The sequence below is a fragment of the Culex pipiens genome, chromosome 1, assembly GCF_016801865.2.
Source record: "Culex pipiens pallens isolate TS chromosome 1, TS_CPP_V2, whole genome shotgun sequence".
NCBI lineage: Eukaryota > Metazoa > Arthropoda > Insecta > Diptera > Culicidae > Culex > Culex pipiens.
Window position 1 is genome coordinate 77338052 of NC_068937.1, and position 23007 is coordinate 77361058.

General features: G+C 36.6%; 2 protein-coding genes across 5 annotated transcripts in view; one reads left to right on the forward strand and one right to left on the reverse strand.

Moving 5' to 3' along the window:
- Window positions 1-69: 69 nt before the first annotated feature.
- The window catches only part of LOC120427198 (uncharacterized), an 83375-nt gene continuing 60437 nt past the window's right edge, over window positions 70-23007 (forward strand). Inside the window, exons 1-2 of the mRNA XM_052706605.1 lie at window positions 70-7601; window positions 7678-7753. Of these exons, the coding sequence (XP_052562565.1) occupies window positions 5481-7385 (1905 nt within the window). The 5' untranslated portion in view covers window positions 70-5480 and the 3' untranslated portion in view covers window positions 7386-7601; window positions 7678-7753. The remainder of the gene's footprint in view (window positions 7602-7677; window positions 7754-23007) is intronic.
- Window positions 15508-23007, reverse strand: part of LOC120427195 (uncharacterized) — a 29058-nt gene continuing 21558 nt past the window's right edge. For 3 of the 4 annotated variants that reach the window (XR_005606831.2, XR_005606833.2, XR_008211870.1), the window contains 3 exons: window positions 16970-17132; window positions 15888-16908; window positions 15508-15824 (listed from right to left, as the gene is read on the reverse strand). Coding sequence is in view for 1 of the 4 variants with exons in the window: in XM_039592057.2 (XP_039447991.1) it covers window positions 15512-15824; window positions 15888-16075 (501 nt within the window). In the remaining 3 variants the exon portion in view is untranslated. Of the gene's footprint in view, window positions 15825-15887; window positions 16909-16969; window positions 17529-23007 lie in introns of those variants that run through there. The other variant, XM_039592057.2, reaches the window with a different exon arrangement.

Below are 23007 nucleotides of genomic sequence, written 5' to 3' on the forward strand. Positions count from 1 at the left end.
ACATGAATGCACCGATTTTCTGTGACTTTTTTGAACAAATATCCAATAAAATCGAAAAATAATCTTCAAAAAAAAAGATGCTCTAGACCCCCCGACGAAATATTTCGGTATACCCCGCAAAATGTCGGGAAAGAGCCCTTCTTTCACGGTGCCAAATATCAGACATAGGGTAGGGTAGTCATCAATGAGACACTTTTGGTTTTCAACTTTCAACGATTTTTCTAATTTTTTCATCAGCATGTTTTAATGAGCTTTTAGTTGCATTATCATTCTTTTAGTTTGTTCTAACATTGACAAAAATATGAGATCGATCCGACATCTATAACCAGAGTTATTCAACTGTCTCATTGTAGACGCACTTGGCAGGAACAATGAGACAGCTGGGGAACAATGAGACACTCTACGAAAATCAACATTTTTCTAGCAAAACATCATGTTTTTGTATTGTTCCATTGCAGGTGACATGCCTTGAACATTTTAGAGCAATTTTGCCAACATGAAACTTTTAATAACAAAAGTTACACTAAAAAGTATTTCAATTTTGTAAAATCCATATATTAATACCAAATAACTTTGTATTTTTGGTTAAATGAAGTTTAAACTCTGTAAATATGCCAAAAATCACTTTTAATTCATGTTTTGAAAGATTTCCATCGATTTTGAAAAGTTTATTGAAGAAAAATCAAAGTGTCTCATTGTTACCCATGGGCTGAAATGAGTGGGGAACAATGAGACAGCCCTGGATTCTGGGTATATTCTAAATTTTGGCCAAATCTAATGAAAGGACATTGTAGCCCAACTTAATCCCTATAGAACGTCGAAAGAAATTTGAAGAAATATTAGTTTTGGTGTGAATGGCAGCCTACGAGCGAACAAGTATTTTTTGTCCATAATTTACATTTACACCCCAGAATCAAACATTTATGAATTACTTTTCAAGGGAGCGTCCATAACCAAAGCCACTAATATGGCAGACGTGTATCCAGTAGACACACCTTTCCCCCAAATATGAGCCTGATTGGTTGAAACTACGACTTGTGAGAGCCATTTTATCATTGTTCCCCGTGTCTCATTCACAGCAAAAAATCCGTTGGTAAAATCGCATGCAAAAGAATGCACATCACCTTCGTCAAAATAAACACTTAATATTACACGCTGCATGTACAATTTTTGCAAACACAAAAAAAAAGTTGCTACCGACGGGATTTAAACCCAGCACCAACAGTTAGGACTGGCGCCTTAGCCCACTCGGCCATCACACCGATGAAAAGCTAAAAGGATAAACGCATATATGAGCTTGACATTTCGGTCAAGTAGGTTTCCCATACTGATGGGCTACATATTTCAGGGTGTAAAATCACATAAAATTGCATGAAATAATGCAATATTTATTTTACACCCAGGCCTTTTACACGCAGCTGGATTACTACTTTTTTAGCTGTGTTGATGACTACTCTACCCTACCGAATTTTTTATCTTTGAGGTCTCGAAAAAATACACCGTGTGTTACAGAGTGTATAGGTATACACGCAGAAAAATCCGATAGTACAGCCAGCAAAATGTTGAGGTTTCCCCACAAACATGATTGTCATCTCAGGGCCAGCAAACATGTTTATCAAATTCAACCTAACAAGTTTGTGGGTTTGATAAACGAGGTAGTTGCCATTAAAACGTAGCTTATTTGTAATTCCAATAATCATTATGGTCAGTGTAACAAACATGTTTGTTGAACCTACAAACATGTGGGGTTAAATGAAACATCCGAATTGTTTATTCAATAAACCTTCTTAGCTGTTTTGCAATAAAAAATAGATTTAATTGTTTTATTTTCAGTTGATGCTCACATTAAAATATAATATCGATAGTACAGTTTACTGTTTAACGTGTGTAAATTAATGGTAAATTAGGGTTTGGATTTGGCAGTCTTGCCGACCGGATGATTGCACGATGAAGAGTGATTCGGCAGCGATAGCACGGTGATATTTTTAACACCTGAAATGAAGAACTGTAAATTTTTGTTCTTTTCGGGTTCAAAATGATACTATTTACCTTCTGAGCAGTTGCCGTCGAGTGAAGTTATAGAAGCGCCTTTAATTCGGAATAGCTGAATAATTGCACTGGAGAAACTTTCCGAAACTTATTCCGATAACCAGTAGGAGAACTTGACCATAACATTGTAACCGCAATTCGGTCCTTCCGGGTTAGAAACATCAGTTCCGATGGGTTGTCCTTTGAGGTGTTTGAAGCAGGCATGGCCGTGCAATGTTCTCGGTAGACGGCGGTTTGTGCCGTCGTCTCCGGATCGACCACTGGAAAGAACGTTTTGGCCGTTTTACCATCCTCCAAGAAAGGTGGCTGGACCAAACTTCCAATACCGACCGCTCGATAACCTGTAGAGAAGAATGTGTATAACGATTTGCTTAAAAAAATGAGTCAGAACTAATCCAACTTCTTTGAACGCCGTCTTTGAAGTCACTTTCGTCCGCCATATTGATCTGAGCAGTGAAAAGTTTTTACAAGTACACTGTAAAATTTGGCTACACGCTTGAAAAAAGAAACGCACAAATGGCAAACCAGTTTGTTAAACCGATAAAAATCATGGTAGCGTCGGTAAAATATGTTTATCAAATTGGTAAATATGGTTTGTTGCCTTGATAAAACATGATTGCTGGTGTTAAGAAACTTGTTTGTTGATTCAAACTTACAGAATTTCTGTGCGTGTATATAACATCGCCTACAACAAGCCAAAAAACACTACTACGTGTTACTAAGTTTGACAGGCTTAAAATAAGAAACAAAAACGAAGTTTACTTTATAGTTCTCGGTCACTATTGCTAGTACCAACCACTAGTGTCTTCCGGTGGCGCCGAAAACCCATATTTACAAATAGATTTTTTTATGGTACCCGCCGCAGTACTCAAACCGGCGAACTCTGGATGTGATTCCAGTGCGCGGTCTGATTGATCCATACGGACAAGGTTTAAAGAACCGAAAGCAATATTCCGTACTACAGTTGGCTCTCGATCTTCTCGATATTAATTTTGCTCCTGCAGTCAATAAATTGTTCAGTCCCTTCCAGTAGCGTGCTTTGATTCTTCGTTCTATAATTTGATACATCGCGCTCTCGACGGCCCCTTCAATATCGACAAGGAGAGAGTCCACTGTATACGGACAAATCCGTAAAGATGGTACATTTTCTACTGCAAACAGCGGCGAATGTTTTCACTCTATCGAGATGAAGAAAACAACAACTCAAAACCCTGTGACTACCTAAAACAAGCTTTTATATAATTATGATTAATTCGTAGTAGTTTCCATTCACTCTCTGAAAAAGGTCCAGGAGAGACATAAGCTTCCCATCGCAATCATACATAGTTTTCGGTATTAAGCCACATGGCTGACAGTAAGAGAAATGTCTGATACAAGTTTAACAGGTTCGCAGCTTCGCATGGTCTTACACCAAGCGCTGATTGTACTAGTAAACACGCAGCTCATAGATATGACCGGTTTGATGCGTTTTATCATCTGCTCTCGGTTAGTAAAGAGCATTACATGTGAATGCTTTGAACGTAGAAGTACCTACGTACACTTTCCATAGTATGGGTTAATTTTATTTCCTCCTTCACACATCACAAATATGTTATGCAACTCTTGCTTATAATGAGTCTTTAGAGGCAAAGGCAATCGAAGTTTTGCTCTTGTTGTTTCTATAATGAAATAAGGCATCTTGAGGTACAAATAAATAATCAACACAAATAAAATGTGCATGCGAAAAACATATGTACATTAGGGTGCCCAGAAAAAATTACCCCCTGCTCCACAAGCCAAAATTGTTTTTTTGGATTATTTTAAGCATCTGTGCAAATTTTGAGCGAAATTAGTTGAGATTAACCCATTGATTCCCGGGCCTAAAGTTGGTGAAAAAAATGTTTTTCATACAAAAATGACTTTTTTAAATGTTTTTTTTTTGAGATGGATTTTCGGCTTGCAGTCGTTGAAAGCAGCTCAAACACTTATTTGTGTACTTTATCCAACGTTTCGATTTTTATTAAATCATCTTCAGGGAAACTAAAATTTGGTTTTTGGTTTTTCCGTTAATTTTTGTGTGTTTTGTGTGTTTGTATGTGTACTTACGCGTACGTAGGTGTTCGGTTGTCTTGGTTCAGTTTTGTAAAATTTGTAAAATGTCGGTTTTGTGGCGTCGAGAAAACTATAAAAATTGAATGTTTGTTCATTGGTCGATATTTTTGATCGGGAGTGTATGGATTTGTGTTGTGGAGACTTACTGCATTGGTTTGGTAATGCTTTTGGGGATTCTCTTTTTCGCCTAGATGTCGTTTCTAACTGTTTTTTGGTCGTTGTTGTTCGGAGCTCTATCGTGTGCACTTTTATCTTGTTCACTTTGGTTGTGTGTTTGTGTGTTTTGGGGAATTGGAAAGGGACTCGTCTAATTTTCTGTTGGGTTACTATCGACAGTGACATTGTTGTCATGTCTGTGTTTGTTATGACATTTTAGGTTGTTTATAATGCCAGCATAAATGGGATTTAACTGTTCGGTATCTGTACGTTTGTTAACTGTGTTTGGTGTAATAGAAATGTGAAGCATTTCGAGGATGGGCAAGGCTGATTCTATGTTGTGTCGGTCTAGAATTTTTGTGTTTTCAAAAGAAAATGTGTGGTTTAGTTGGATGCAATGGTTCAGCAATGCTGTGCGTTCGCTAAGTGTTGTTAGTTGGGGATCATCTTGGGGGATACCTGTTTGTCGTAGTCGTTCCAGTGTGTTGAGTGTTGATTTGTGGCCTGATATCCTGGTTCGGAGTTTGTTTGTTGTCATTCCTATGTATTGTTGGTTGCAGTCGGTGCAGGGTATGCTGTAGATGACATTTTTGTGGTCCTCCTTGTGGGTGGTGTCCTTCATTTGTGTGAACATTGTTTTGGTTGTTTTGATGTTCCTTGTGTCCAGTTTTATGTGTGGGTAGTCCTTTTTCAGCTGCTTTTTGACTTGATCAGTCAATGTTGGGATGTATGCTATGCTACGGTAGGTGTGTTGCAGATGTTGTGTGGGTGTAGTCTGGTCATTCTGGACTGGATCAACAGGGGGGTTGATACGGCGAGTGTTTCTGTGGTTGATAAGCCGGTTGCGGAGAGCTCTGGGGTAATTGTTGATTTTCAGCTGGTTGTCCATTATTTTCACCTTCTGCTGGTCGGACAAGTTTGTAGAGAAGGTGTTGATCCGGTTGATTAGATTGGTAGCAGTGTTGAGTTTTTGGTTCAAGGGGTGGAACGAGTGAAAGTCGAGGAAACGACCACTCGCGATGGGCTTTTGGTACCATTCTGTCCTGATGGTTTGGGTCTCTGTGCGAACTAGCAGCATGTCGAGATATGGTAGTCGGTAGTTGTTTTCTAGTTCATAGGTGAATTGAAGATGTTCGTTGTACGAATTGAACACTTCCATCACGTGGTCCAGCTTGTCTGGGGGAATGGCCGTAACGATGTCATCTACGTATTTTTTGAGGAAAGGTAGTTGGAAGTCCAGTTTATGGACGACAGATACTAGCCCACAGTGCAAAGATGCACTCCTCCGGTTTTGCGACGTTGCGGAAAAGAAAACCAAAATTTTCCTGAAACAAAACCCAAACCTAGCAGTCTTACAATCGGACAAAGGCAACAAAACTGTCATCATGAACAGCGAGGAGTACAAACAAAAAATGCTAGACCTCCTGAAGGACGACCAAACATACCATCCCATAACACGTGACCCCACCTCGCGTTTCCAGAAACTAAACAACAATCTCGTTCAACGTCTACACACACTGAAGCTGATCGACTTGAGAACTACGTACAAATTGAAAACCAACAGCGCGTTATGCCCGAGGATTTACGGTCAACCAAAGGCGCACAAACAGGGATTGCCCTTAAGACCAGTGGTTCCCAACATAACAGCGCCATCTTACAACCTGTCTAAGTACATTGGACAGATGATCCGTAAATCGATCAACAGCCAGTACAACGTCAAGGATTCTTTCGAATTCTGTGAGTTTATCAACACTGTCACACTACCACCTGGACACGTGTTGATCTCACTTGATGTAGTCTCGCTCTTCACATGTGTACCTAAGCTACTAGTCGTCCATGACGTCATATATGGGTGGGAGGAGATCAAGAAGCATGCCAACAACATCAATCTCGACCTCTTCTTAGAGATGATCGAGTTCTGCATCGACGCGAGCTATTTCAAGTTCAATGAGCAGCACTACCAGCAGATCTTCGGCACGGCCATGGGGAACCCACTGTCCTCCACGGTAGCAGACCTAGTGATGGAAAACCTCCTAGTATCTGTCGTCCATAAACTGGACTTCCAACTACCTTTCCTCAAAAAATACGTAGATGACATCGTTACGGCCATTCCCCCAGACAAGCTGGACCACGTGATGGAAGTGTTCAATTCGTACAACGAAAATCTTCAATTCACCTATGACCTAGAAAACAACTACCGACTACCATATCTCGACATGCTGCTAGTTCGCACAGAGACCCAAACCATCAGGACAGAATGGTACCAAAAGCCCATCGCGAGTGGTCGTTTCCTCGACTTTCACTCGTTCCACCCCTTGAACCAAAAACTCAACACTGCTACCAATCTAATCAACCGGATCAACACCTTCTCTACAAACTTGTCCGACCAGCAGAAGGTGAAAATAATGGACAACCAGCTGAAAATCAACAATTACCCCAGAGCTCTCCGCAACCGGCTTATCAACCACAGAAACACTCGCCGTATCAACCCCCCTGTTGATCCAGTCCAGAATGACCAGACTACACCCACACAACATCTGCAACACACCTACCGTAGCATAGCATACATCCCAACATTGACTGATCAAGTCAAAAAGCAGCTGAAAAAGGACTACCCACACATAAAACTGGCCACAAGGAACATCAAAACAACCAAAACAATGTTCACACAAATGAAGGACACCACCCACAAGGAGGACCACAAAAATGTCATCTACAGCATACCCTGCACCGACTGCAACCAACAATACATAGGAATGACAACAAACAAACTCCGAACCAGGATATCAGGCCACAAATCAACACTCAACACACTGGAACGACTACGACAAACAGGTATCCCCCAAGATGATCCCCAACTAACAACACTTAGCGAACGCACAGCATTGCTGAACCATTGCATCCAACTAAACCACACATTTTCTTTTGAAAACACAAAAATTCTAGACCGACACAACATAGAATCAGCCTTGCCCATCCTCGAAATGCTTCACATTTCTATTACACCAAACACAGTTAACCAAACATACAGATACCGAACAGTTAAATCCCATTTATGCTGGCATTATAAACAACCTAAAATGTCATAACAAACACAGACATGACAACAATGTCACTGTCGATAGTAACCCAACAGAAAATTAGACGAGTCCCTTTCCAATTCCCCAAAACACACAAACACACAACCAAAGTGAACAAGATAAAAGTGCACACGATAGAGCTCCGAACAACAACGACCAAAAAACAGTTAGAAACGACATCTAGGCGAAAAAGAGAATCCCCAAAAGCATTACCAAACCAATGCAGTAAGTCTCCACAACACAAATCCATACACTCCCGATCAAAAATATCGACCAATGAACAAACATTCAATTTTTATAGTTTTCTCGACGCCACAAAACCGACATTTTACAAATTTTACAAAACTGAACCAAGACAACCGAACACCTACGTACGAGTAAGTACACATACAAACACACAAAACACACAAAAATTAACGGAAAAACCAAAAACCAAATTTTAGTTTCCCTGAAGATGATTTAATAAAAATCGAAACGTTGGATAAAGTACACAAATAAGTGTTTGAGCTGCTTTCAACGACTGCAAGCCGAAAATCCATCTCAAATTAATAAACACAGTCGAAAAAGCCACATTTACTTTTTTAAATGGCTAATAACTTTTTCAGGATCGAGTTTTACAGCTTTGGTGTGTTCTACAAAGTTGTAAAGCATTAAATTTTCAATAAGAATCTCACGTTTGGGAATATTTGGATGGAAGTAGCGCACCGTGCAACTGTAAGAAAAATGGGTTTTCCATACATTTCTCGTTTTTTCCCATACAAACTTCACCTTCGAGTATCAATGGGTAAATGTTGACCGATTTTGCTCTTATTTGGCCAAGAATCCTAAAATAGCCCAAGGAACAATATTTAGCTTGTGGAGCGAGGTTTTGAGGAAAAGTCCCATATTCTGGGCACCCTAATGTACATATGTATATGCTTATAAAACCTAGAGAAGCAAATAATATACGCTATTCCATTATTAGTACATACAAATTAAGAAGACCTGACATAACAAAATATCAACGATTTCACTAATCAATTCACTGCGTCTCGTTTACAGCTGTGTTTCTGTGTCTGTAGGCCAACGAATGTTTTGATAAGCTACAAAAAACGTAAGACAAAAATCCAGCCTAGTGTGGTTCGTTTTTGCCGGTTGAATGACTTGTTTTTCGCTGCACAACGGGAGAAATTACATTCGGTCTTTTTTCAATCAAGTTTAAAAAAAACGAGGCTTGTGATTTGCTTTCTAATCTAAAGTTATATGACTTTTTAAAATGAAATATCTTCCCACATTACATGAAAAAAAACTTACTTGAAAATCATTTTGGAAATGAAACGCATACACTTTGATATAAAGTTTCTTTTTTAATATTGCTTTGATTCTTATTAATAGAATTTATAGTCATTTTCATATTAAAAATATATCAGAAACACATCATCTCAGAACAATTGATTGAAAAAAAAAATATTTCGATTACTTCAATCCTATCCTCCATTGTGCTTGCTTGCCAACTTATTGTGCAAACTTCGTTTCATAACGTTCAATAACCGTAGAAGCGCGGTTCGGTTCTTCGATATACACCGATATGTTGAAATTGGCGCTTAGTTTTAATTTTCGAAATTTTGCTACTGTAGCTATGCTTTCAATAAATATATTGTGTAAATCAAGCGTGAATGAAAGTAAGCATAAAAACACCAATTAAACAAATTAGATGCAAGAATATTGAAATATCTTGGATGTCTGTATGCTAAATACCTCATGATTAGGAAACAAACAAGTTTTGTTATATTTTATAATCCATAAATTAACTCCTTTAAATACTTTAAATGTTGTTCTAACACAACCCTTGTATACAGCTAACTGATTGTTGCGAATAAAGCAAAACCTTGCCTACGTTTGGTGATTCAATAAATTCTACCAATTCTGCCAGTGAACCAATTCTACCGGGCGTTTCAACGGCACTCCTTAACATTCTCTTTTCACGTTCTCTTGAGCAAAAGTTGATGAACAACTTTACGCACTCGCGGAAATGAAAAGTGTCCTATAGGGTGACCAGTGCCACTAAGGATAATGTCATTTTTTTATTCATAGAAAAACATATGCAGGACAAGTTATTTGGGACAAATTAAAGTACAATCTATCATTTCGAGTTTTTATGTTGTGAATCGTATACACTAGGCGGTGGAGCATTACAACTCTTTGTGTTATAGGTTCTCTACCCTACACATATAAACATACAAAAATATTTGGTCCGATAACCTCAATACAATTACTCGTTTTGTTAGAACCTTTACTCAGAAGTTTCCAATTTGCTCGCTAGAATGACCACCGCCTTTCGCTTTCCGCTCAGACATTCAAGGCAACTGCCTGCCTGTTTGGTAAAGGTACGGTACAGTCATCCCACATATTCGGAAAACCCTCAAATATAGAACACTTTTGTGATCAATTGTCAATAGCATGCCAAATGCAGCTTTTTTGTCGACCCTTCTATTTTTAGGACCTTTATTTGGACATTCTCTCGCTATCGAGAAATTAAAAGTGCAACATGGAGTTAAACTTTCTGTCAAGCTGCTGTGAAGTTTACCATGACAGCTGCGAAAGTTTCACTCCATGTTACCGGCTCACATCTCTCTTTTTAATATCTCGATTGCACTACTAGTAAAAGTAGTACTTTTGAACAAAAAACTTCATTTCAAGACTATTTTATCCAGAGCAGCAAAACACTGCCTCCAAATTGCCTGTCCCCTAATTGTGGAATGTTATTGTGCCTCACACAATTGTGGAACACCTGAATTTAACTGATATTTTCAAAAAAAATAATTAAATTAATTGGTTCCAGTGTGTGAAGTCATCATTCTGTTGCAAATATCCAGGAGAGATCCAAAGATTGTTTACATCCGTAAGAAAAAAGTGGCTGTACTGTCATCTGGGGTGAATCGGAACTACAGTCTGAATAAGGACAGCAGTGTTTAGAGCATTTAATGGTTTTACATTTGGAAATTGATGTACACATCTTGTTCGTCTGAGTCTGTTCTAAGCGAAACCAATCAGAAAAATCAACATATTGGGCTCCTCCTCCATGGTTAAAACTGCTGTCATAATTCGCTCCATGTGTCCCGATTCGCCCAGTTGACGGTACACCTTTCAATAAGTTGTTGACTACCAGAACAGCTGAAAAATAACATAAGAGTGAATTAAACAGCCTTCCGTTAGGTTAGAACATGTTGTTCAAGTTTTTGCCTTTCTTACTAAAGAAAGGTATAGGGTTTGCTTTTGGCACCAACTCCGACAAATCAAGCTTCGTAATCCAATCGTTTCTCGAGAATTATTCATTCGAAAAATCTGCAAAAAATCATGGATGATCGATTTTCGACGCCCGAAAGGTTGACAATGACAGAGTTGGTCTAATTCTAATATCCGAATTTTGGCGCTCAATTTACCGTAGAGCACGCGTGACGTCCGTGTGTGGTAAAAAAGTGCTCAATTTTGTGGTAGGGGGTTTCTCAGAGCCCACATTATGGATTTAGGGGACTCGGAGTATGTTTTCCGGGAACCGTGGTGTAGGGGTAAGCGTGACTGCCTCTCACCCAGTCGGCCTGGGATCGATCCCAGACGGTCCCAGTGGCATTTTTCGAGACGAGATTTGTCTGATCACGCCTTCCGTCGGAAGGGAAGTAAATGTTGGCCCCGGACTAACCTAAAAAAGGTTAGGTCGTTAGCTCAGTCCAGGTGTAGGAGTCGTCTCCCTGGGTCCTGTCTCGGTGGAGTCGCTGGTAGGCAGTTGGACTAACAATCCAAAGGTCGTCAGTTCAAATCCCGGGGTGGATGGAAGCTAAGGTGTAAAAAGAGGTTTGCAATTGCCTCAACAATCAAGCCTTCGAACACCTAGTTTCGAGTAGGAATCTCGTAATCGAGAACGCCAAGGCAATGCTGTAGAGCGAATAATTTGATTTGATTTGATTGAATCCTAATTACGAGAACTATTGTAGCGTGTTACCCATTTTTACTGTTATTAAGCATTTCCAAATCTATAACACGGTCCCTATTGAGAAGGAAAGTGCTGTTCCATCCAGATGCTGTAAACTCCTTTCCTTGTCCGCTATGTATGTATCGCTAGAACCGCGGTGACAATTTTTTCGTGTCATTTTTCAAGCTTTTCCCAGCAGCTATTATTTGCCGCGTGGGGTCTTGTAAAGACAGTTGTCTTTTGTGGTGCTATATTTGCGGTGTTCCCTTTGCTCTGATCTGGACAATGCGATTGGACTGCAGTGCAATACCGATCGGCTGGGCATTATTTACATGCGAAGACACGAGGAAAGTATTTTGGGAAAGAGGCGCGAAGGAATATCCTAAGGTCGATCACATGCTTGAAGAGCACGTGAAGCAACCGTTTTATACTCATGCGGTTGCTGCTACCTCTGAACATAAACCTAAGGCTGCCACCCTGATCACACCTTCCGTCGTACGGGAAGTAAATGTTGGCCCCGGACTAACCTAAAAAGGTTTGGTCGTTAGATCAGTCCAGGTGTAGGACTCGTCTCCCTGAGTCCTGCCTCGTTGGAGTCGCTGGTAGGCAGTTGGACTAACAATCCAAAGGTCGTCAGTTCGAATCCCAGGGTGGATGTAAGCTAAGGTGTAAAAAGAGGTTTGCAATTGCCTCAACAATCAAGCCTTCGGACACCTAGTTTCGAGTAGGAATCTCGCAATCGAGAACGCCAAGGCAATGCTGTAGAGCGAATAATTTGATTTGATATTTGGAGTATGTTTTCACCTGATCTGGCGGTTTTCAAATAAAAATTCGGTCGAAAATTGAAATATTGAAATCGTTTATTTATCCGAAAAATTGCATTTTTCGAGCCCTACATCCTCCCAAATTTCCATCCATGTTGGTAATGTGGTTCTTGCTTAACAACTGTTGGGCTAATTCACTGTGAGGGGAAAAAAACCCTTAAAAAAGGTAAAAGCCCATTTTTCACCAAGTGCCAAAACTGTTCCTTTGGCATTTTATCTATTGTTTTTCTCCATAATCTAGATCATAATCGAGGTTCTGAAACAAATTTGTCCTCGTTCGGATTTACCATTCAGATTTTATAACATTTCCATTTTTGCCTTTCTTACTAAAGAAAGGTATAGGGTTTGTTTTTGGCTCCGACTCCAAATCATGCTTTGTAATCCATTCGTTTCTTGAGAAATATTTATTCGAAAAATCTGCAAAAAATCATGGACGATCGATTTTCGTCGCCTCATCGACAAGTTGTCAAGTTGAGCTTCACATGCAGACGCGAGAAATTCTGACGCGTGATGCTGGCGCGCATAGAGTTTTGGTACTAGATTACCCCCTTTTTGTACAAGTTGCCCTATCGATTGCTCGTTCATCACACATCGCCTATCATGATTATCTATGCTAAGCTTCAGTGATCGCAAACACGACGCAAGCAGCTATCCGTTCTGAAGCCCCATGCTCATCCTTTTGCCTTTCTTTGTTGTCTTGCTCATTTTCTGATCGATCTCTGAGTGAACGAATTTCTGGTGAGCGTCCAAGCTTCCCATGTGCCATTGACAACGCACATCGCGGGTTTGGTTTTCTAGCTTCGGTACGAGCCTATTTGTGTGTTAGTATTTTGATTAATCGTACCAGCGCCAAGACACGCGTCGACTCGTCAGCAATGAACCCAGCGTATGAGCCAAGGGTTCATTCGGTACGTTTACGTTTGCCGTAGTGAAGTCTCACCGAGCGCTCAGTCGCAGCATGCTTCCCAATCCCAAAAACGCCTTAATGCATACTACATAACTTTCTGGCTCACAATTTTGCCTAACGCCTAAATGTCAGTTTAGTGAATTCCAGTAGGCGTTTCAAAGCATTCAAGAACTTTTAAGCGGCTTTACCGTTTACAACCAAGGGTCCTGATTTTCGGTTCAATGAACAGAAACCACTCATGTCTTTTTTGTGTCGCTCTTTGTGTGCATGGGGTGATTGGGCATAATAATTGAATAATGCCATCAAAAGTGCAGTGCTTCTGGGGACGCGCAGTCCTGTTTTTTCGTGATAATTTTCGTCTCTTTTGTGTCCCTCTTTGTGTGCATGGGGTGATTGGGCATCATAATTGAATAATGCCATCAAAAGTGCAGTGCTTCTTGGGACGCGCAGTCCTGTTTTTTCGTGATAATTTTCGTCTCTTTTGTGTCCCTCTTTGTGTGCATGGGGTGATTGGGCATAATAATTGAATAATGCCATCAAAAGTGCAGTGCTTCTGGGGACGCGCAGTCCTATTTTTTCGTGATAATTTTCGTCTCTTTTGTGTCGCTCTTTGTGTGCATGGGGTGATTGGGCATAATAATTGAATAATGCCATCAAAAGTGCAGTGCTTCTTGGGACGCGCAGTCCTGTTTTTTCGTGATAATTTTCGTCTCTTTTGTGTCCCTCTTTGTGTGCATGGGGTGATTGGGCATAATAATTGAATAATGCCATCAAAAGTGCAGTGCTTCTTGGGACGCGCAGTCCTGTTTTTTCGTGATAATTTTCGTCTCTTTTGTGTCGCTATTTGTTTACATGGAGTGATTGATTTTATGTGATTAGGTTTTAGGTGATTGGGTTTTATTTTTTAATGTTATCTTCTTTCTCTTCATTTCCTCAGTTTGAATTGCGATGCCTTTCCGTCGGGTCGTGTTTTTTTTTTCGCGTTCGTCGTCGGTGTGTTTTTCGTTTTTTTTTTTTCGCGTGCGTGTTTGTGTGTAAAGATGCGGCTGGCTCTGGTTGTCATCGATGACAATTGAGCCAGTCTAATTTGCGATGCCTTTCGGTCGGGTCGCAGGGTTTTTTCGCGTTCGTCGTCGGTGTGCAATAACAACAAAACCTTATCATACCATTTCAGCTCGATAAACATCATAACTCGTCGTTCGCTTCGTTAATCAGTACCCCACTAAACATGAATCATGTAAAACTCGTAAAAACATTTCAATTAAAAAGTCAGACTGTTAAATCCTTCATCATGTAATTACCAACAACTTTGGTTCTATCTTTCCACAGCCGGCTGTCTAAGATTAAACCTTTTCAATTAAAAGTTAACAGCCGATAAACGGGAAATGTCTCATCCGCAGAATCCGATCGTTTGCCTTGAGAATAAAATATAATACCTTTCAACAAACACTATGATTTTGGGTCGCATCATCATCTTCTATGATGAATCCTGACCAAACACCCTATCCTACTAACAAATTTTCAGGTTCCTGGCGCTTGTGGGGTGTAAGCACAGAGTAAATCAGCTGCCCTAGTAGCAACCTGCGCTAACTAACATTCCCGTCCCTTAAAATCGAGGTCTACAAACTGACATGGCGGGCGCCGTTGGTGGCCAATGACTGTTACCTATTCGCAACTGATCTAGCTTTAGCAATCATGGTGTTTTATCTTTTCAGCGCATTCATACATGCTGTTGATAAGGGAAACACCACTAGATCGTCGAAGCATATAATCAGTAGTGCTGAAAGGATATTACGGTTCTGTTCAGCAACGGAGGGGCAACCATGGGTGATCTCTCATGCTCATGCTCATGCTCATGCTCAATGAACAGAAACCACTCACTCATCGCCTATCCAGTCGTCACCTATTCTAGCCCGCTAGCATTCATGAGCGAATGATACTCGCAAGCAGACAGCGAGTGGCCCGAACTGTTCACTCAGCGAACAAATACATCGTGAAAATGTTTGCCTACTCCGTCACTCGACGACACTCACACACTACCACCCAGTAAGAAAGACTCGAGCCGAAATGGCTCGAACCGCTCGCCAAACTCGAGCCGAATCTCGCTCGAATCGAGGCAAATTCGCCTCGAATTTGGCGTGTATTTGCCTCGAATTCGAGCTCTTTTGACACAAAAAATTCGCGCCACTCGAGCTAAGAAATATTTCACTCGCATCTCAGGAATTATTTCAAGTAGTTCAGAGTTCACACATAGATGTCGCTCTCAGATAAGCCGACCGATGCGACCCCTGGTGGTCGGTTATAGAATTATGGGTTTGTTTTTGTTTTGGTTTCTCAAGAAAAATAGGCTAATTTATTAAAAGGGCGAATTGACTTTTGAAAGCCAACACGCCCTTTTAATAAATCAGGCTATTAAAATAAATGGAAAGAAAATTACCAAACACGGTGAGTTTTATTAAAAAGTAAATTTACAAGACATATTGATTTGGTATTCAATGTTTTGTTTTCTACGGGCTTTTTGGACGATTTCTTGGAATCTCGACGGGAACCGGAAGGAAGGAGGACGTAGACGGTTCAGTTTAACTTCTCGGCACGGGGCAGGCAGCGGGCGGCTTGACGTGCTCGCTTCGCATGGCGATCCACAGCGGACGTGCATGTTGACGAGTTCCACTCCATCGGTCTTGTCGGTAGGACATTCCCTTGCCACCGAAACCGGTTCCGGCAACTTTCCTACAACATTCTGGCTGTTTCGGGAAGCCGAATTCACGCTGAAAGAAAAATTAAACTATAGCTTTCTGTTATATTTTCTATTCAGACATACAATCACTAACTTTTGATGAATCCGTGATCCGTGATGGTCATTTAGTTTCTCCGACAGTGAGAAATCCTTGGCAGTTCGATTCTTGCCGTACTGCTGACCGCGACAAGCAGAAAGCACCGTCTGGTCGCCGGTGTTTGGCCCCACGAGCGGACCATGTCGGACCACATTGTCCATGTCAACCAGGGCGGCAGGCGACATGGAGAAATCCCACACCTTCGTGTTGTGGGCAGCCTTGAAAGTCGAGATGGTCTTGACTAGAATCGACACTGTCCAGACAAGTAATCGCGCTTTCCGGGGTGCAGTCGGACCATTCCGTAATACGTCATGTTGGAGGTAGGTACCATTTTGGACATGGACATCAGAAGCGCGGAACTCGACGGCGACGGCAACGGTGGCTTCATCGGCATGATGGCCTTCGCACGGTGCTTAAGAAGGAACACGGGCGTCGGCAGATGTCTATTATCTGAAGCAGTGCTTTTCAGTCGGCAACTTCCACGTAACCATCAGTTTCGTGATCCGTCGGCTTGTTTTCGAAAGTTTGCTCGGGTGGACACGCACATCCCGCATCGGGCCACCGTTGATTTTGTCCGTGGTGGTGATGACGTTCACGATATGATATAAGGCCTCGTACAGATCTTCAGCGTCCAGCTGCAGTTTCAGCATCGCGTGGTCCATTTGCTTGATGAGAAGCGTAGGCTTGATCCGCTCTGCGATGGTCCAGCAGAGCAAGGTCACGGTCTGTAAGCATTCCCCGGGCATGTAGGCCTCAGACGAAAAGTCCACGTGTCCGGTCGATTAGATTAATTCGGAACAGTCTTTATAGCGCTGTTTGATGATGAACACCGCTTCGTGGCTCGAAGAGCATCGACATGGCAGTCGACTTGATGTAGATGCAGCGCTGGTCGACCTTGTGGAAGTCGGTGCCACCGATCTTGGACACCAGTCGGTAAGCTTCGCCGTGGTCGTGGTGGAAGTGCGCGATGACGGACGATGATCATGGCAGTGTAGTTTATTCGGGGAGATCCAAGCCGCTGAAAAAAAAAATCAAGGTTTTAATATGTTTTATTTCTTTTTATTTTTTAAATAACTTACGTTTGGATCTCGCTGTAGTGATGGATGGTGAGATGACCAACATGTGTTTCTGAGCGGTTACTCTGAAGCTTTCTCCGCGGAATCAATCTGGAACTGGACTCTGGTGGACTCGGAACACGTGGGCTGGTTGGGATATGCTGACCGAAATTACCATTTTTTAAAGCTCGATGGAAGAGAAAAGAATAAAAAAAGAAGGAAAAATTAGTACCAAATTAAACAATTATAACAAAAATAGCGTTCTATATTTTTACAACGGCAATCACAAGAACAAAGAAATAAGTAAAACTATTTAAATTAAATAAGTAAAGTAAAAAACTTTGAAAAATATTTGCAACTGCCTTACACTAAGAATTCAAGAAACTCAAAATATTTCAGGTGTTAAAAATATTTAAAGCATTTTAAATAATCAAACTATTTAATGTATTTTAAGTATGTCCAGAATTTAAAAAAAATTAAAAGCATTTAAAAATTTAAAAAAATAATCCAGCGTTTCATTTATATTAGGAATTTATAAGCATTCAAAGGAATTCAAAATATTCAAAGCATTTAAAAATTTAAAAAAATTATCCAGCGTTTCATTTATATAAGGAATTTATAAGCATTCAAAGGAATTCAAAATATTCAAAGTATTCAAAGTATTGAAAGTTTGTTAAAAATCAAAGTATTCAAGGACTCAAAATTTCAAAATATTAAATTCATCAATTTTTTTTTAAATACATATTAGGTATTTGAAGTAGCTACTTCAATTATTTTAGGGTGTTGAAAGTTTTCTATTATTAGAAGTGGTTTTTCTAGAATTCAAAGTTTCTTTTTAATTCGTTTATTTAAAAAAATCAAAGTTTTTAAAGTAATCAAGTATTCAAAAAATCAAGCATTCAAAGGACACAAAGAATTCATAGTATACAAAGAAGTCAAAATTTTAAAAGTTAAAAAACAGTAAATTTTTAAAAATAAAAATATTCATTTTATTCATTTATTGAATTTTGAAAATTCAAAGAATTGCGAGTATTGCAGGAATTTAAAGTATTGAAAGTAGTGTAAGTTTTTAAAGTATTTTAAATGTTTCAAGTTTTTAAAGAATTTCGGGTAAGGACCATCCACAAACCACGTAGACACTTTTTTTTGGAAATCTCAAACCTCCCCCTCCCACAATTTCCATACAAATAAAATCTTTTTTGTATGAAGCGTGGACAATCGCCAACCCACAAAAATCAATTTCAAGTATTTCAAATATTCAAAGTTTTCAAAGAATTCAAAGTATTGAATGTATTTATAATATTCAAGTATTCACGTATTCAAAGTACTCAAATGGCTCAAAGTTTTCAAAATATTAAAATTATTTGAAAAAAAAATTCAGGTGCTTCATTTAATTTAAAAGTTCAAAGTAAGCATTCAAAGGACTCAAAGTATACAAAATATGTGATATATTGAAAAACAAAATAAAAATATTCAAAGTATTCCAAGGACTCAAAATATTCAACATATTATATGAATTTAGAAAATTCTGATATTTGCAAGTATTCCAATTATTTGAAGTATTTCAAGTATTTAAAGAAATTCAAGTATTCATAGAAAGTTTTCAAAATATTTAAAGGAATCAAAGTATTGAAAGTGTTAAAATATCAAAGTATTTCAAGCATTTCAAATATTTTAAAAGTACTGCAAGATTTTCAAGAAATATTAAAAGTTTTTAAAGTGTTCAAGGTCTTCAAAGTTTAAAAAGAATTCAAAGTATGCAATGCATTTAAAATATTCAATATGATGAAAGGGCTCAAAGCATTCAAAATATTAATATGTATCAAGTGATTCATTTATTTAAAAAATCAAATCAATCAAAGTATTAAAAATATTCGAGCGTTCAATGAACTCAAATTATTCATTCTATTCAAAGTAGTAAAAATGTATAATGTTTAAAAAAATAAAAGTTATCTATGAATTCATTTATTCATAAAAATTTATAAATGTTGAAAGTTAATACTTTATATTTTAAATGAAAGTTAATATTTAGTATTTTAATAATAATTATAATATATGGTTATTACTAAAAATATGGTAAATATTATGAGTATTTCAACATGTTCTTGTTTTTAAATGATTCAGAGTATTTAATTCAATGTATTCAAATATTCAAAGGACTCAAAGTATTAAAAGTATCAAAAATATTTAAAGTAGTTAAAAAACTAAAAGTATTTTTGGTATTTCAAAAGTGTCAAGTATTTTTAACATATCAAGTATTTAAAGTATTTAAAGTATTTAAAGCAGTGATCCCCGTGCACCGCGTTCAACCGCGTTCTCTGTTTTCTGTACTCGATCAAACACCAGCACCGCGTGTGCACGCGTACAAGCAAACCTAAACTCTGCCGTGTACAGGCTGTACCCGTACACGAACCTCAAGTTTAAACCGAACCTTGCACCTCGGGTACAAACCCCGTGCAGGCCGACGACACAGAAAAGAGATAAAAATATTTCCCTCACGCTCCCTCTGCTGTAAAGTGGTGATTCATTCTCCGCTGCAGTCACACTACAGTGTTTGCCACAGAGAGAATGAGAAGCAGTCATTTTTTTCGTCTCTTTATACCAGGGTGACCACTCAAATTCCATTTTCAAATTCCCGACTTTTTCCCGACTTTTTTCCAGACTTTTCCAGAATGCTCAAATAATTGGCATTTCTTATTTAAAGAATGATTTCAAGCAAAAAAAATTCTAGAAGAAATGTCAAAATTAACCACCGGAAAAAAAATTCTCAATGAATTTTAAAAATTCCAAATATAGGCATTTTTTGTAAATACAGAAACTGAACAACAAATAAAACAAAACTTCAAAACTACAATTTCATTATTATGATTCAGAGTAGAAACACAAATTTCTTTGAAAAAATAATCGAAAATTCAACAAAACTTATAACATCCATGTTATTTTTTTAAATTGGCAAACGTATAGTTTCAACTTCGTTTCAACTGGAAATGACAAAAAGTCAAAGAATGATTAAAACATAATTGCTGTTATTATTTATTCAAAGGATTTAGAAAAATGTCAAGGAACTCATAAAAAATTTTTTTTGCCAAGTTCCCTTTTTAATTTTGTAATTTTTGATATTGAATTTTTTAATCAATGGTAATTTATTTAGTGGTTAGTATTTAACTTTTTTTTTCAATAAAAATTCAGTTTGATATGACTTATGTTTTCCCACTTATTTTAGGCAAAATGTTTGAAAAGACAATTATTTTAAACAATTTCGCAATAACTCAAAATTTCTTGGATTATTTTTTTTGCAATTTCAATATTTTCTTTATGTTTTCAAAACGTAAAAAAGCTTGTCAATTTTGAATTTTATTCGATATTTAAGTTTTAACAATTTAAAATATTTACCAAAAAAAAACCATTGCCAAACTCAAGTTGGAATCTGTTTTCAAATATTCAAGTATGTGTGACAAAATGAAATAGAATTATAATTCTAAGCTGGCCATTAGGCTCTATTTTTATATTAGTTTTTCATTAACTTTACTTCTTGTTTGATGAACAAAAATTAATAGCAATCATTTGATTCATTTAAAAAAAAAAACTGTGTCGAAGACTCCAATATTCGTTAAGATTCTGAATGTCTTAAACAGCTTTTCCATACTCAAATATATTGAAATAGTGAAAAGAACCTTAAAATTTAAGTAAGTTACTTAAACAGAAATTAGTGAAAAATGTACAAAATATTACAAAATTATTCAAGAGTTAAAAAATAATTTTAAAACAGGTATGCTCAGAATTCCCGTCTTTTCCCGACTTTTTGAAAAAAAATCATAAATTCCCGACTTTTTCCCGATTTTTGCCGGATTTTGGCGAATTCCCGACTTTTTCCCGACCTTCCCGATTTCCCGACTTGAGTGGCCACCCTGCTTTATACGCTCTTCGCTCGCACGGCGTTGTACCCGAGGTGTGCACCCCGTGTTTACGGCGCGTGTAAACTTGAGGGCGCCGTGTAGGGAGAACTCGAACATGGTAGCCTGGTGTGTTTGAGGTTCATCTGCACTGAAAACTTGTACGGCGTGCGCGCGTTTCGGGAAGACTGATTTAAAGTATTTAAAGTATTTAAAGTATTTAAAGTATTAAAAGTATTTAAAGTATTCAAAGTATGTAAAGTATGTAAAGTATGTAAAGTATTTAAAGTATTTAAAGTATTTAAAATATTTAAAGTATTTAAAGTATTTAAAGTTTTCAAAGTTTTCAAAGTTTTCAAATTATTTAAAGTATTTAAAGTATTTAAAGAATTTAAAGTATTTAAAGTATTTAAAGTATTTAAAGTATTTAAAGTATTTAAAGTATTTAAAGTATTTAAAGTATTTAAAGTATTTAAAGTATTTAAAGTATTTCAAGTATTTCAAGTATTTCAAGTATTTCAAATATTTAAAGTATTTAAAGTATTTAAAGTATTTAAATTATTTAAAGTATTAAAAGTATTAAAAGCATTTAAAGTATTTAAAGTATTTAAAGTATGTAAAGTATGTAAAGTATTTAAAGTATTTAAAGTATTTAAAGTATTTCAAGTATTTCAAGTATTTCAAGTATTTCAAGTATTTCAAGTATTTGAAGTATTTAAAGTATTTAAAGTATTTAAAGTATTGAAAGTATTTAAAGTATTTAAAGTATTTAAAGTATTTCAAGTATTTAAAGTATTTAAAGTATTAAAAGTATTTAATGTATTTAATGTATTTAAAGTATTTAAAGTATTTAAAGTATTTAAAGTATTTCAAGGGTGGACTCTCATGCTCATGCTTAAAGTATTTAAAGTATTTCAAGTATTTCAAGTATTTCAAATATTTAAAGTATTTAAAGTATTTAAAGTATTTAAAGTATTTAAAGTATTTAAAGTATTTAAAGTATTTCAAGTATTTCAAGTATTTCAAGTATTTCAAGTATTTCAAGTATTTAAAGTATTCAAAGTATTTAAAGTATTAAAAGTATTAAAAGTATTAAAAGTATTTAAAGTATTTAAAGTATTTAAAGTATTTCAAGTATTTCAAGTATTCAAAGTATTTAAAGTATTTAAAGTATTAAAAGTATTTAATGTATTTAATGTATTTAAAGTATTTAAAGTATTTAATGTATTTCAAGGGTGGACTCTCATGCTCATGCTTAAAGTATTTAAAGTATTTCAAGTATTTCAAGTATTTCAAGTATTTTAAATATTTAAAGTATTTAATGTATTTAAAGTATTTAAAGTATATAAAGTATTTAAATGATTTAAAGTATTAAAAGTATTAAAAGTATTAAAAGCATTTAAAGTATTTAAAGTATTTAAAGTATTTAAAGTATCTAAAGTATTTAAAGTATTTAAAGTATTTAAAGTATTTAAAGTATTAAAAGTATTTAATGTATTTAAGGTATTTAAAGTATTTAAAGTATTTAAAGTATTTCAAGGGTGGACTCTCATGCTCATGCTCATGCTCATGCTTAAAGTATTTAAAGTATTTCAAGTATTTCAAGTATTTCAAGTATTTCAAGTATTTCAAATATTTAAAGTATTTATTGATTTAAAGTATTTAAAGTATATAAAGTATTTAAATGATTTAAAGTATTAAAAGTATAAAAAAGCATTTAAAGTATTTAAAGTATTTAAAGTATTTAAAGTATCTAAAGTATTTAAAGTATTTAAAGTATTTAAAGTATTTAAAGTATTTCAAGTAATTCAAGTATTTCAAATATTTAAAGTATTTAAAGTATTTAAAGTATTTAAAGTATTTAAAGTATTTAAAGTATTTAAAGTATTTAAAGTATTTCAAGTATTTCAAGTATTTCATGTATTTCAAGTATTTAAAGTATTTAAAGTATTTAAAGTATTAAAAGTATTAAAAGTATTTAAAGTATTTAAAGTATTTAAAGTATTTAAAGTATTTAAAGTATTTCAAGTATTTCAAGTATTCAAAGTATTTAAAGTATTTAAAGTATTAAAAGTATTTAATGTATTTAATGTATTTAAAGTATTTAAAGTATTTAAAGTATTTAATGTATTTCAAGGGTGGACTCTCATGCTCATGCTTAAAGTATTT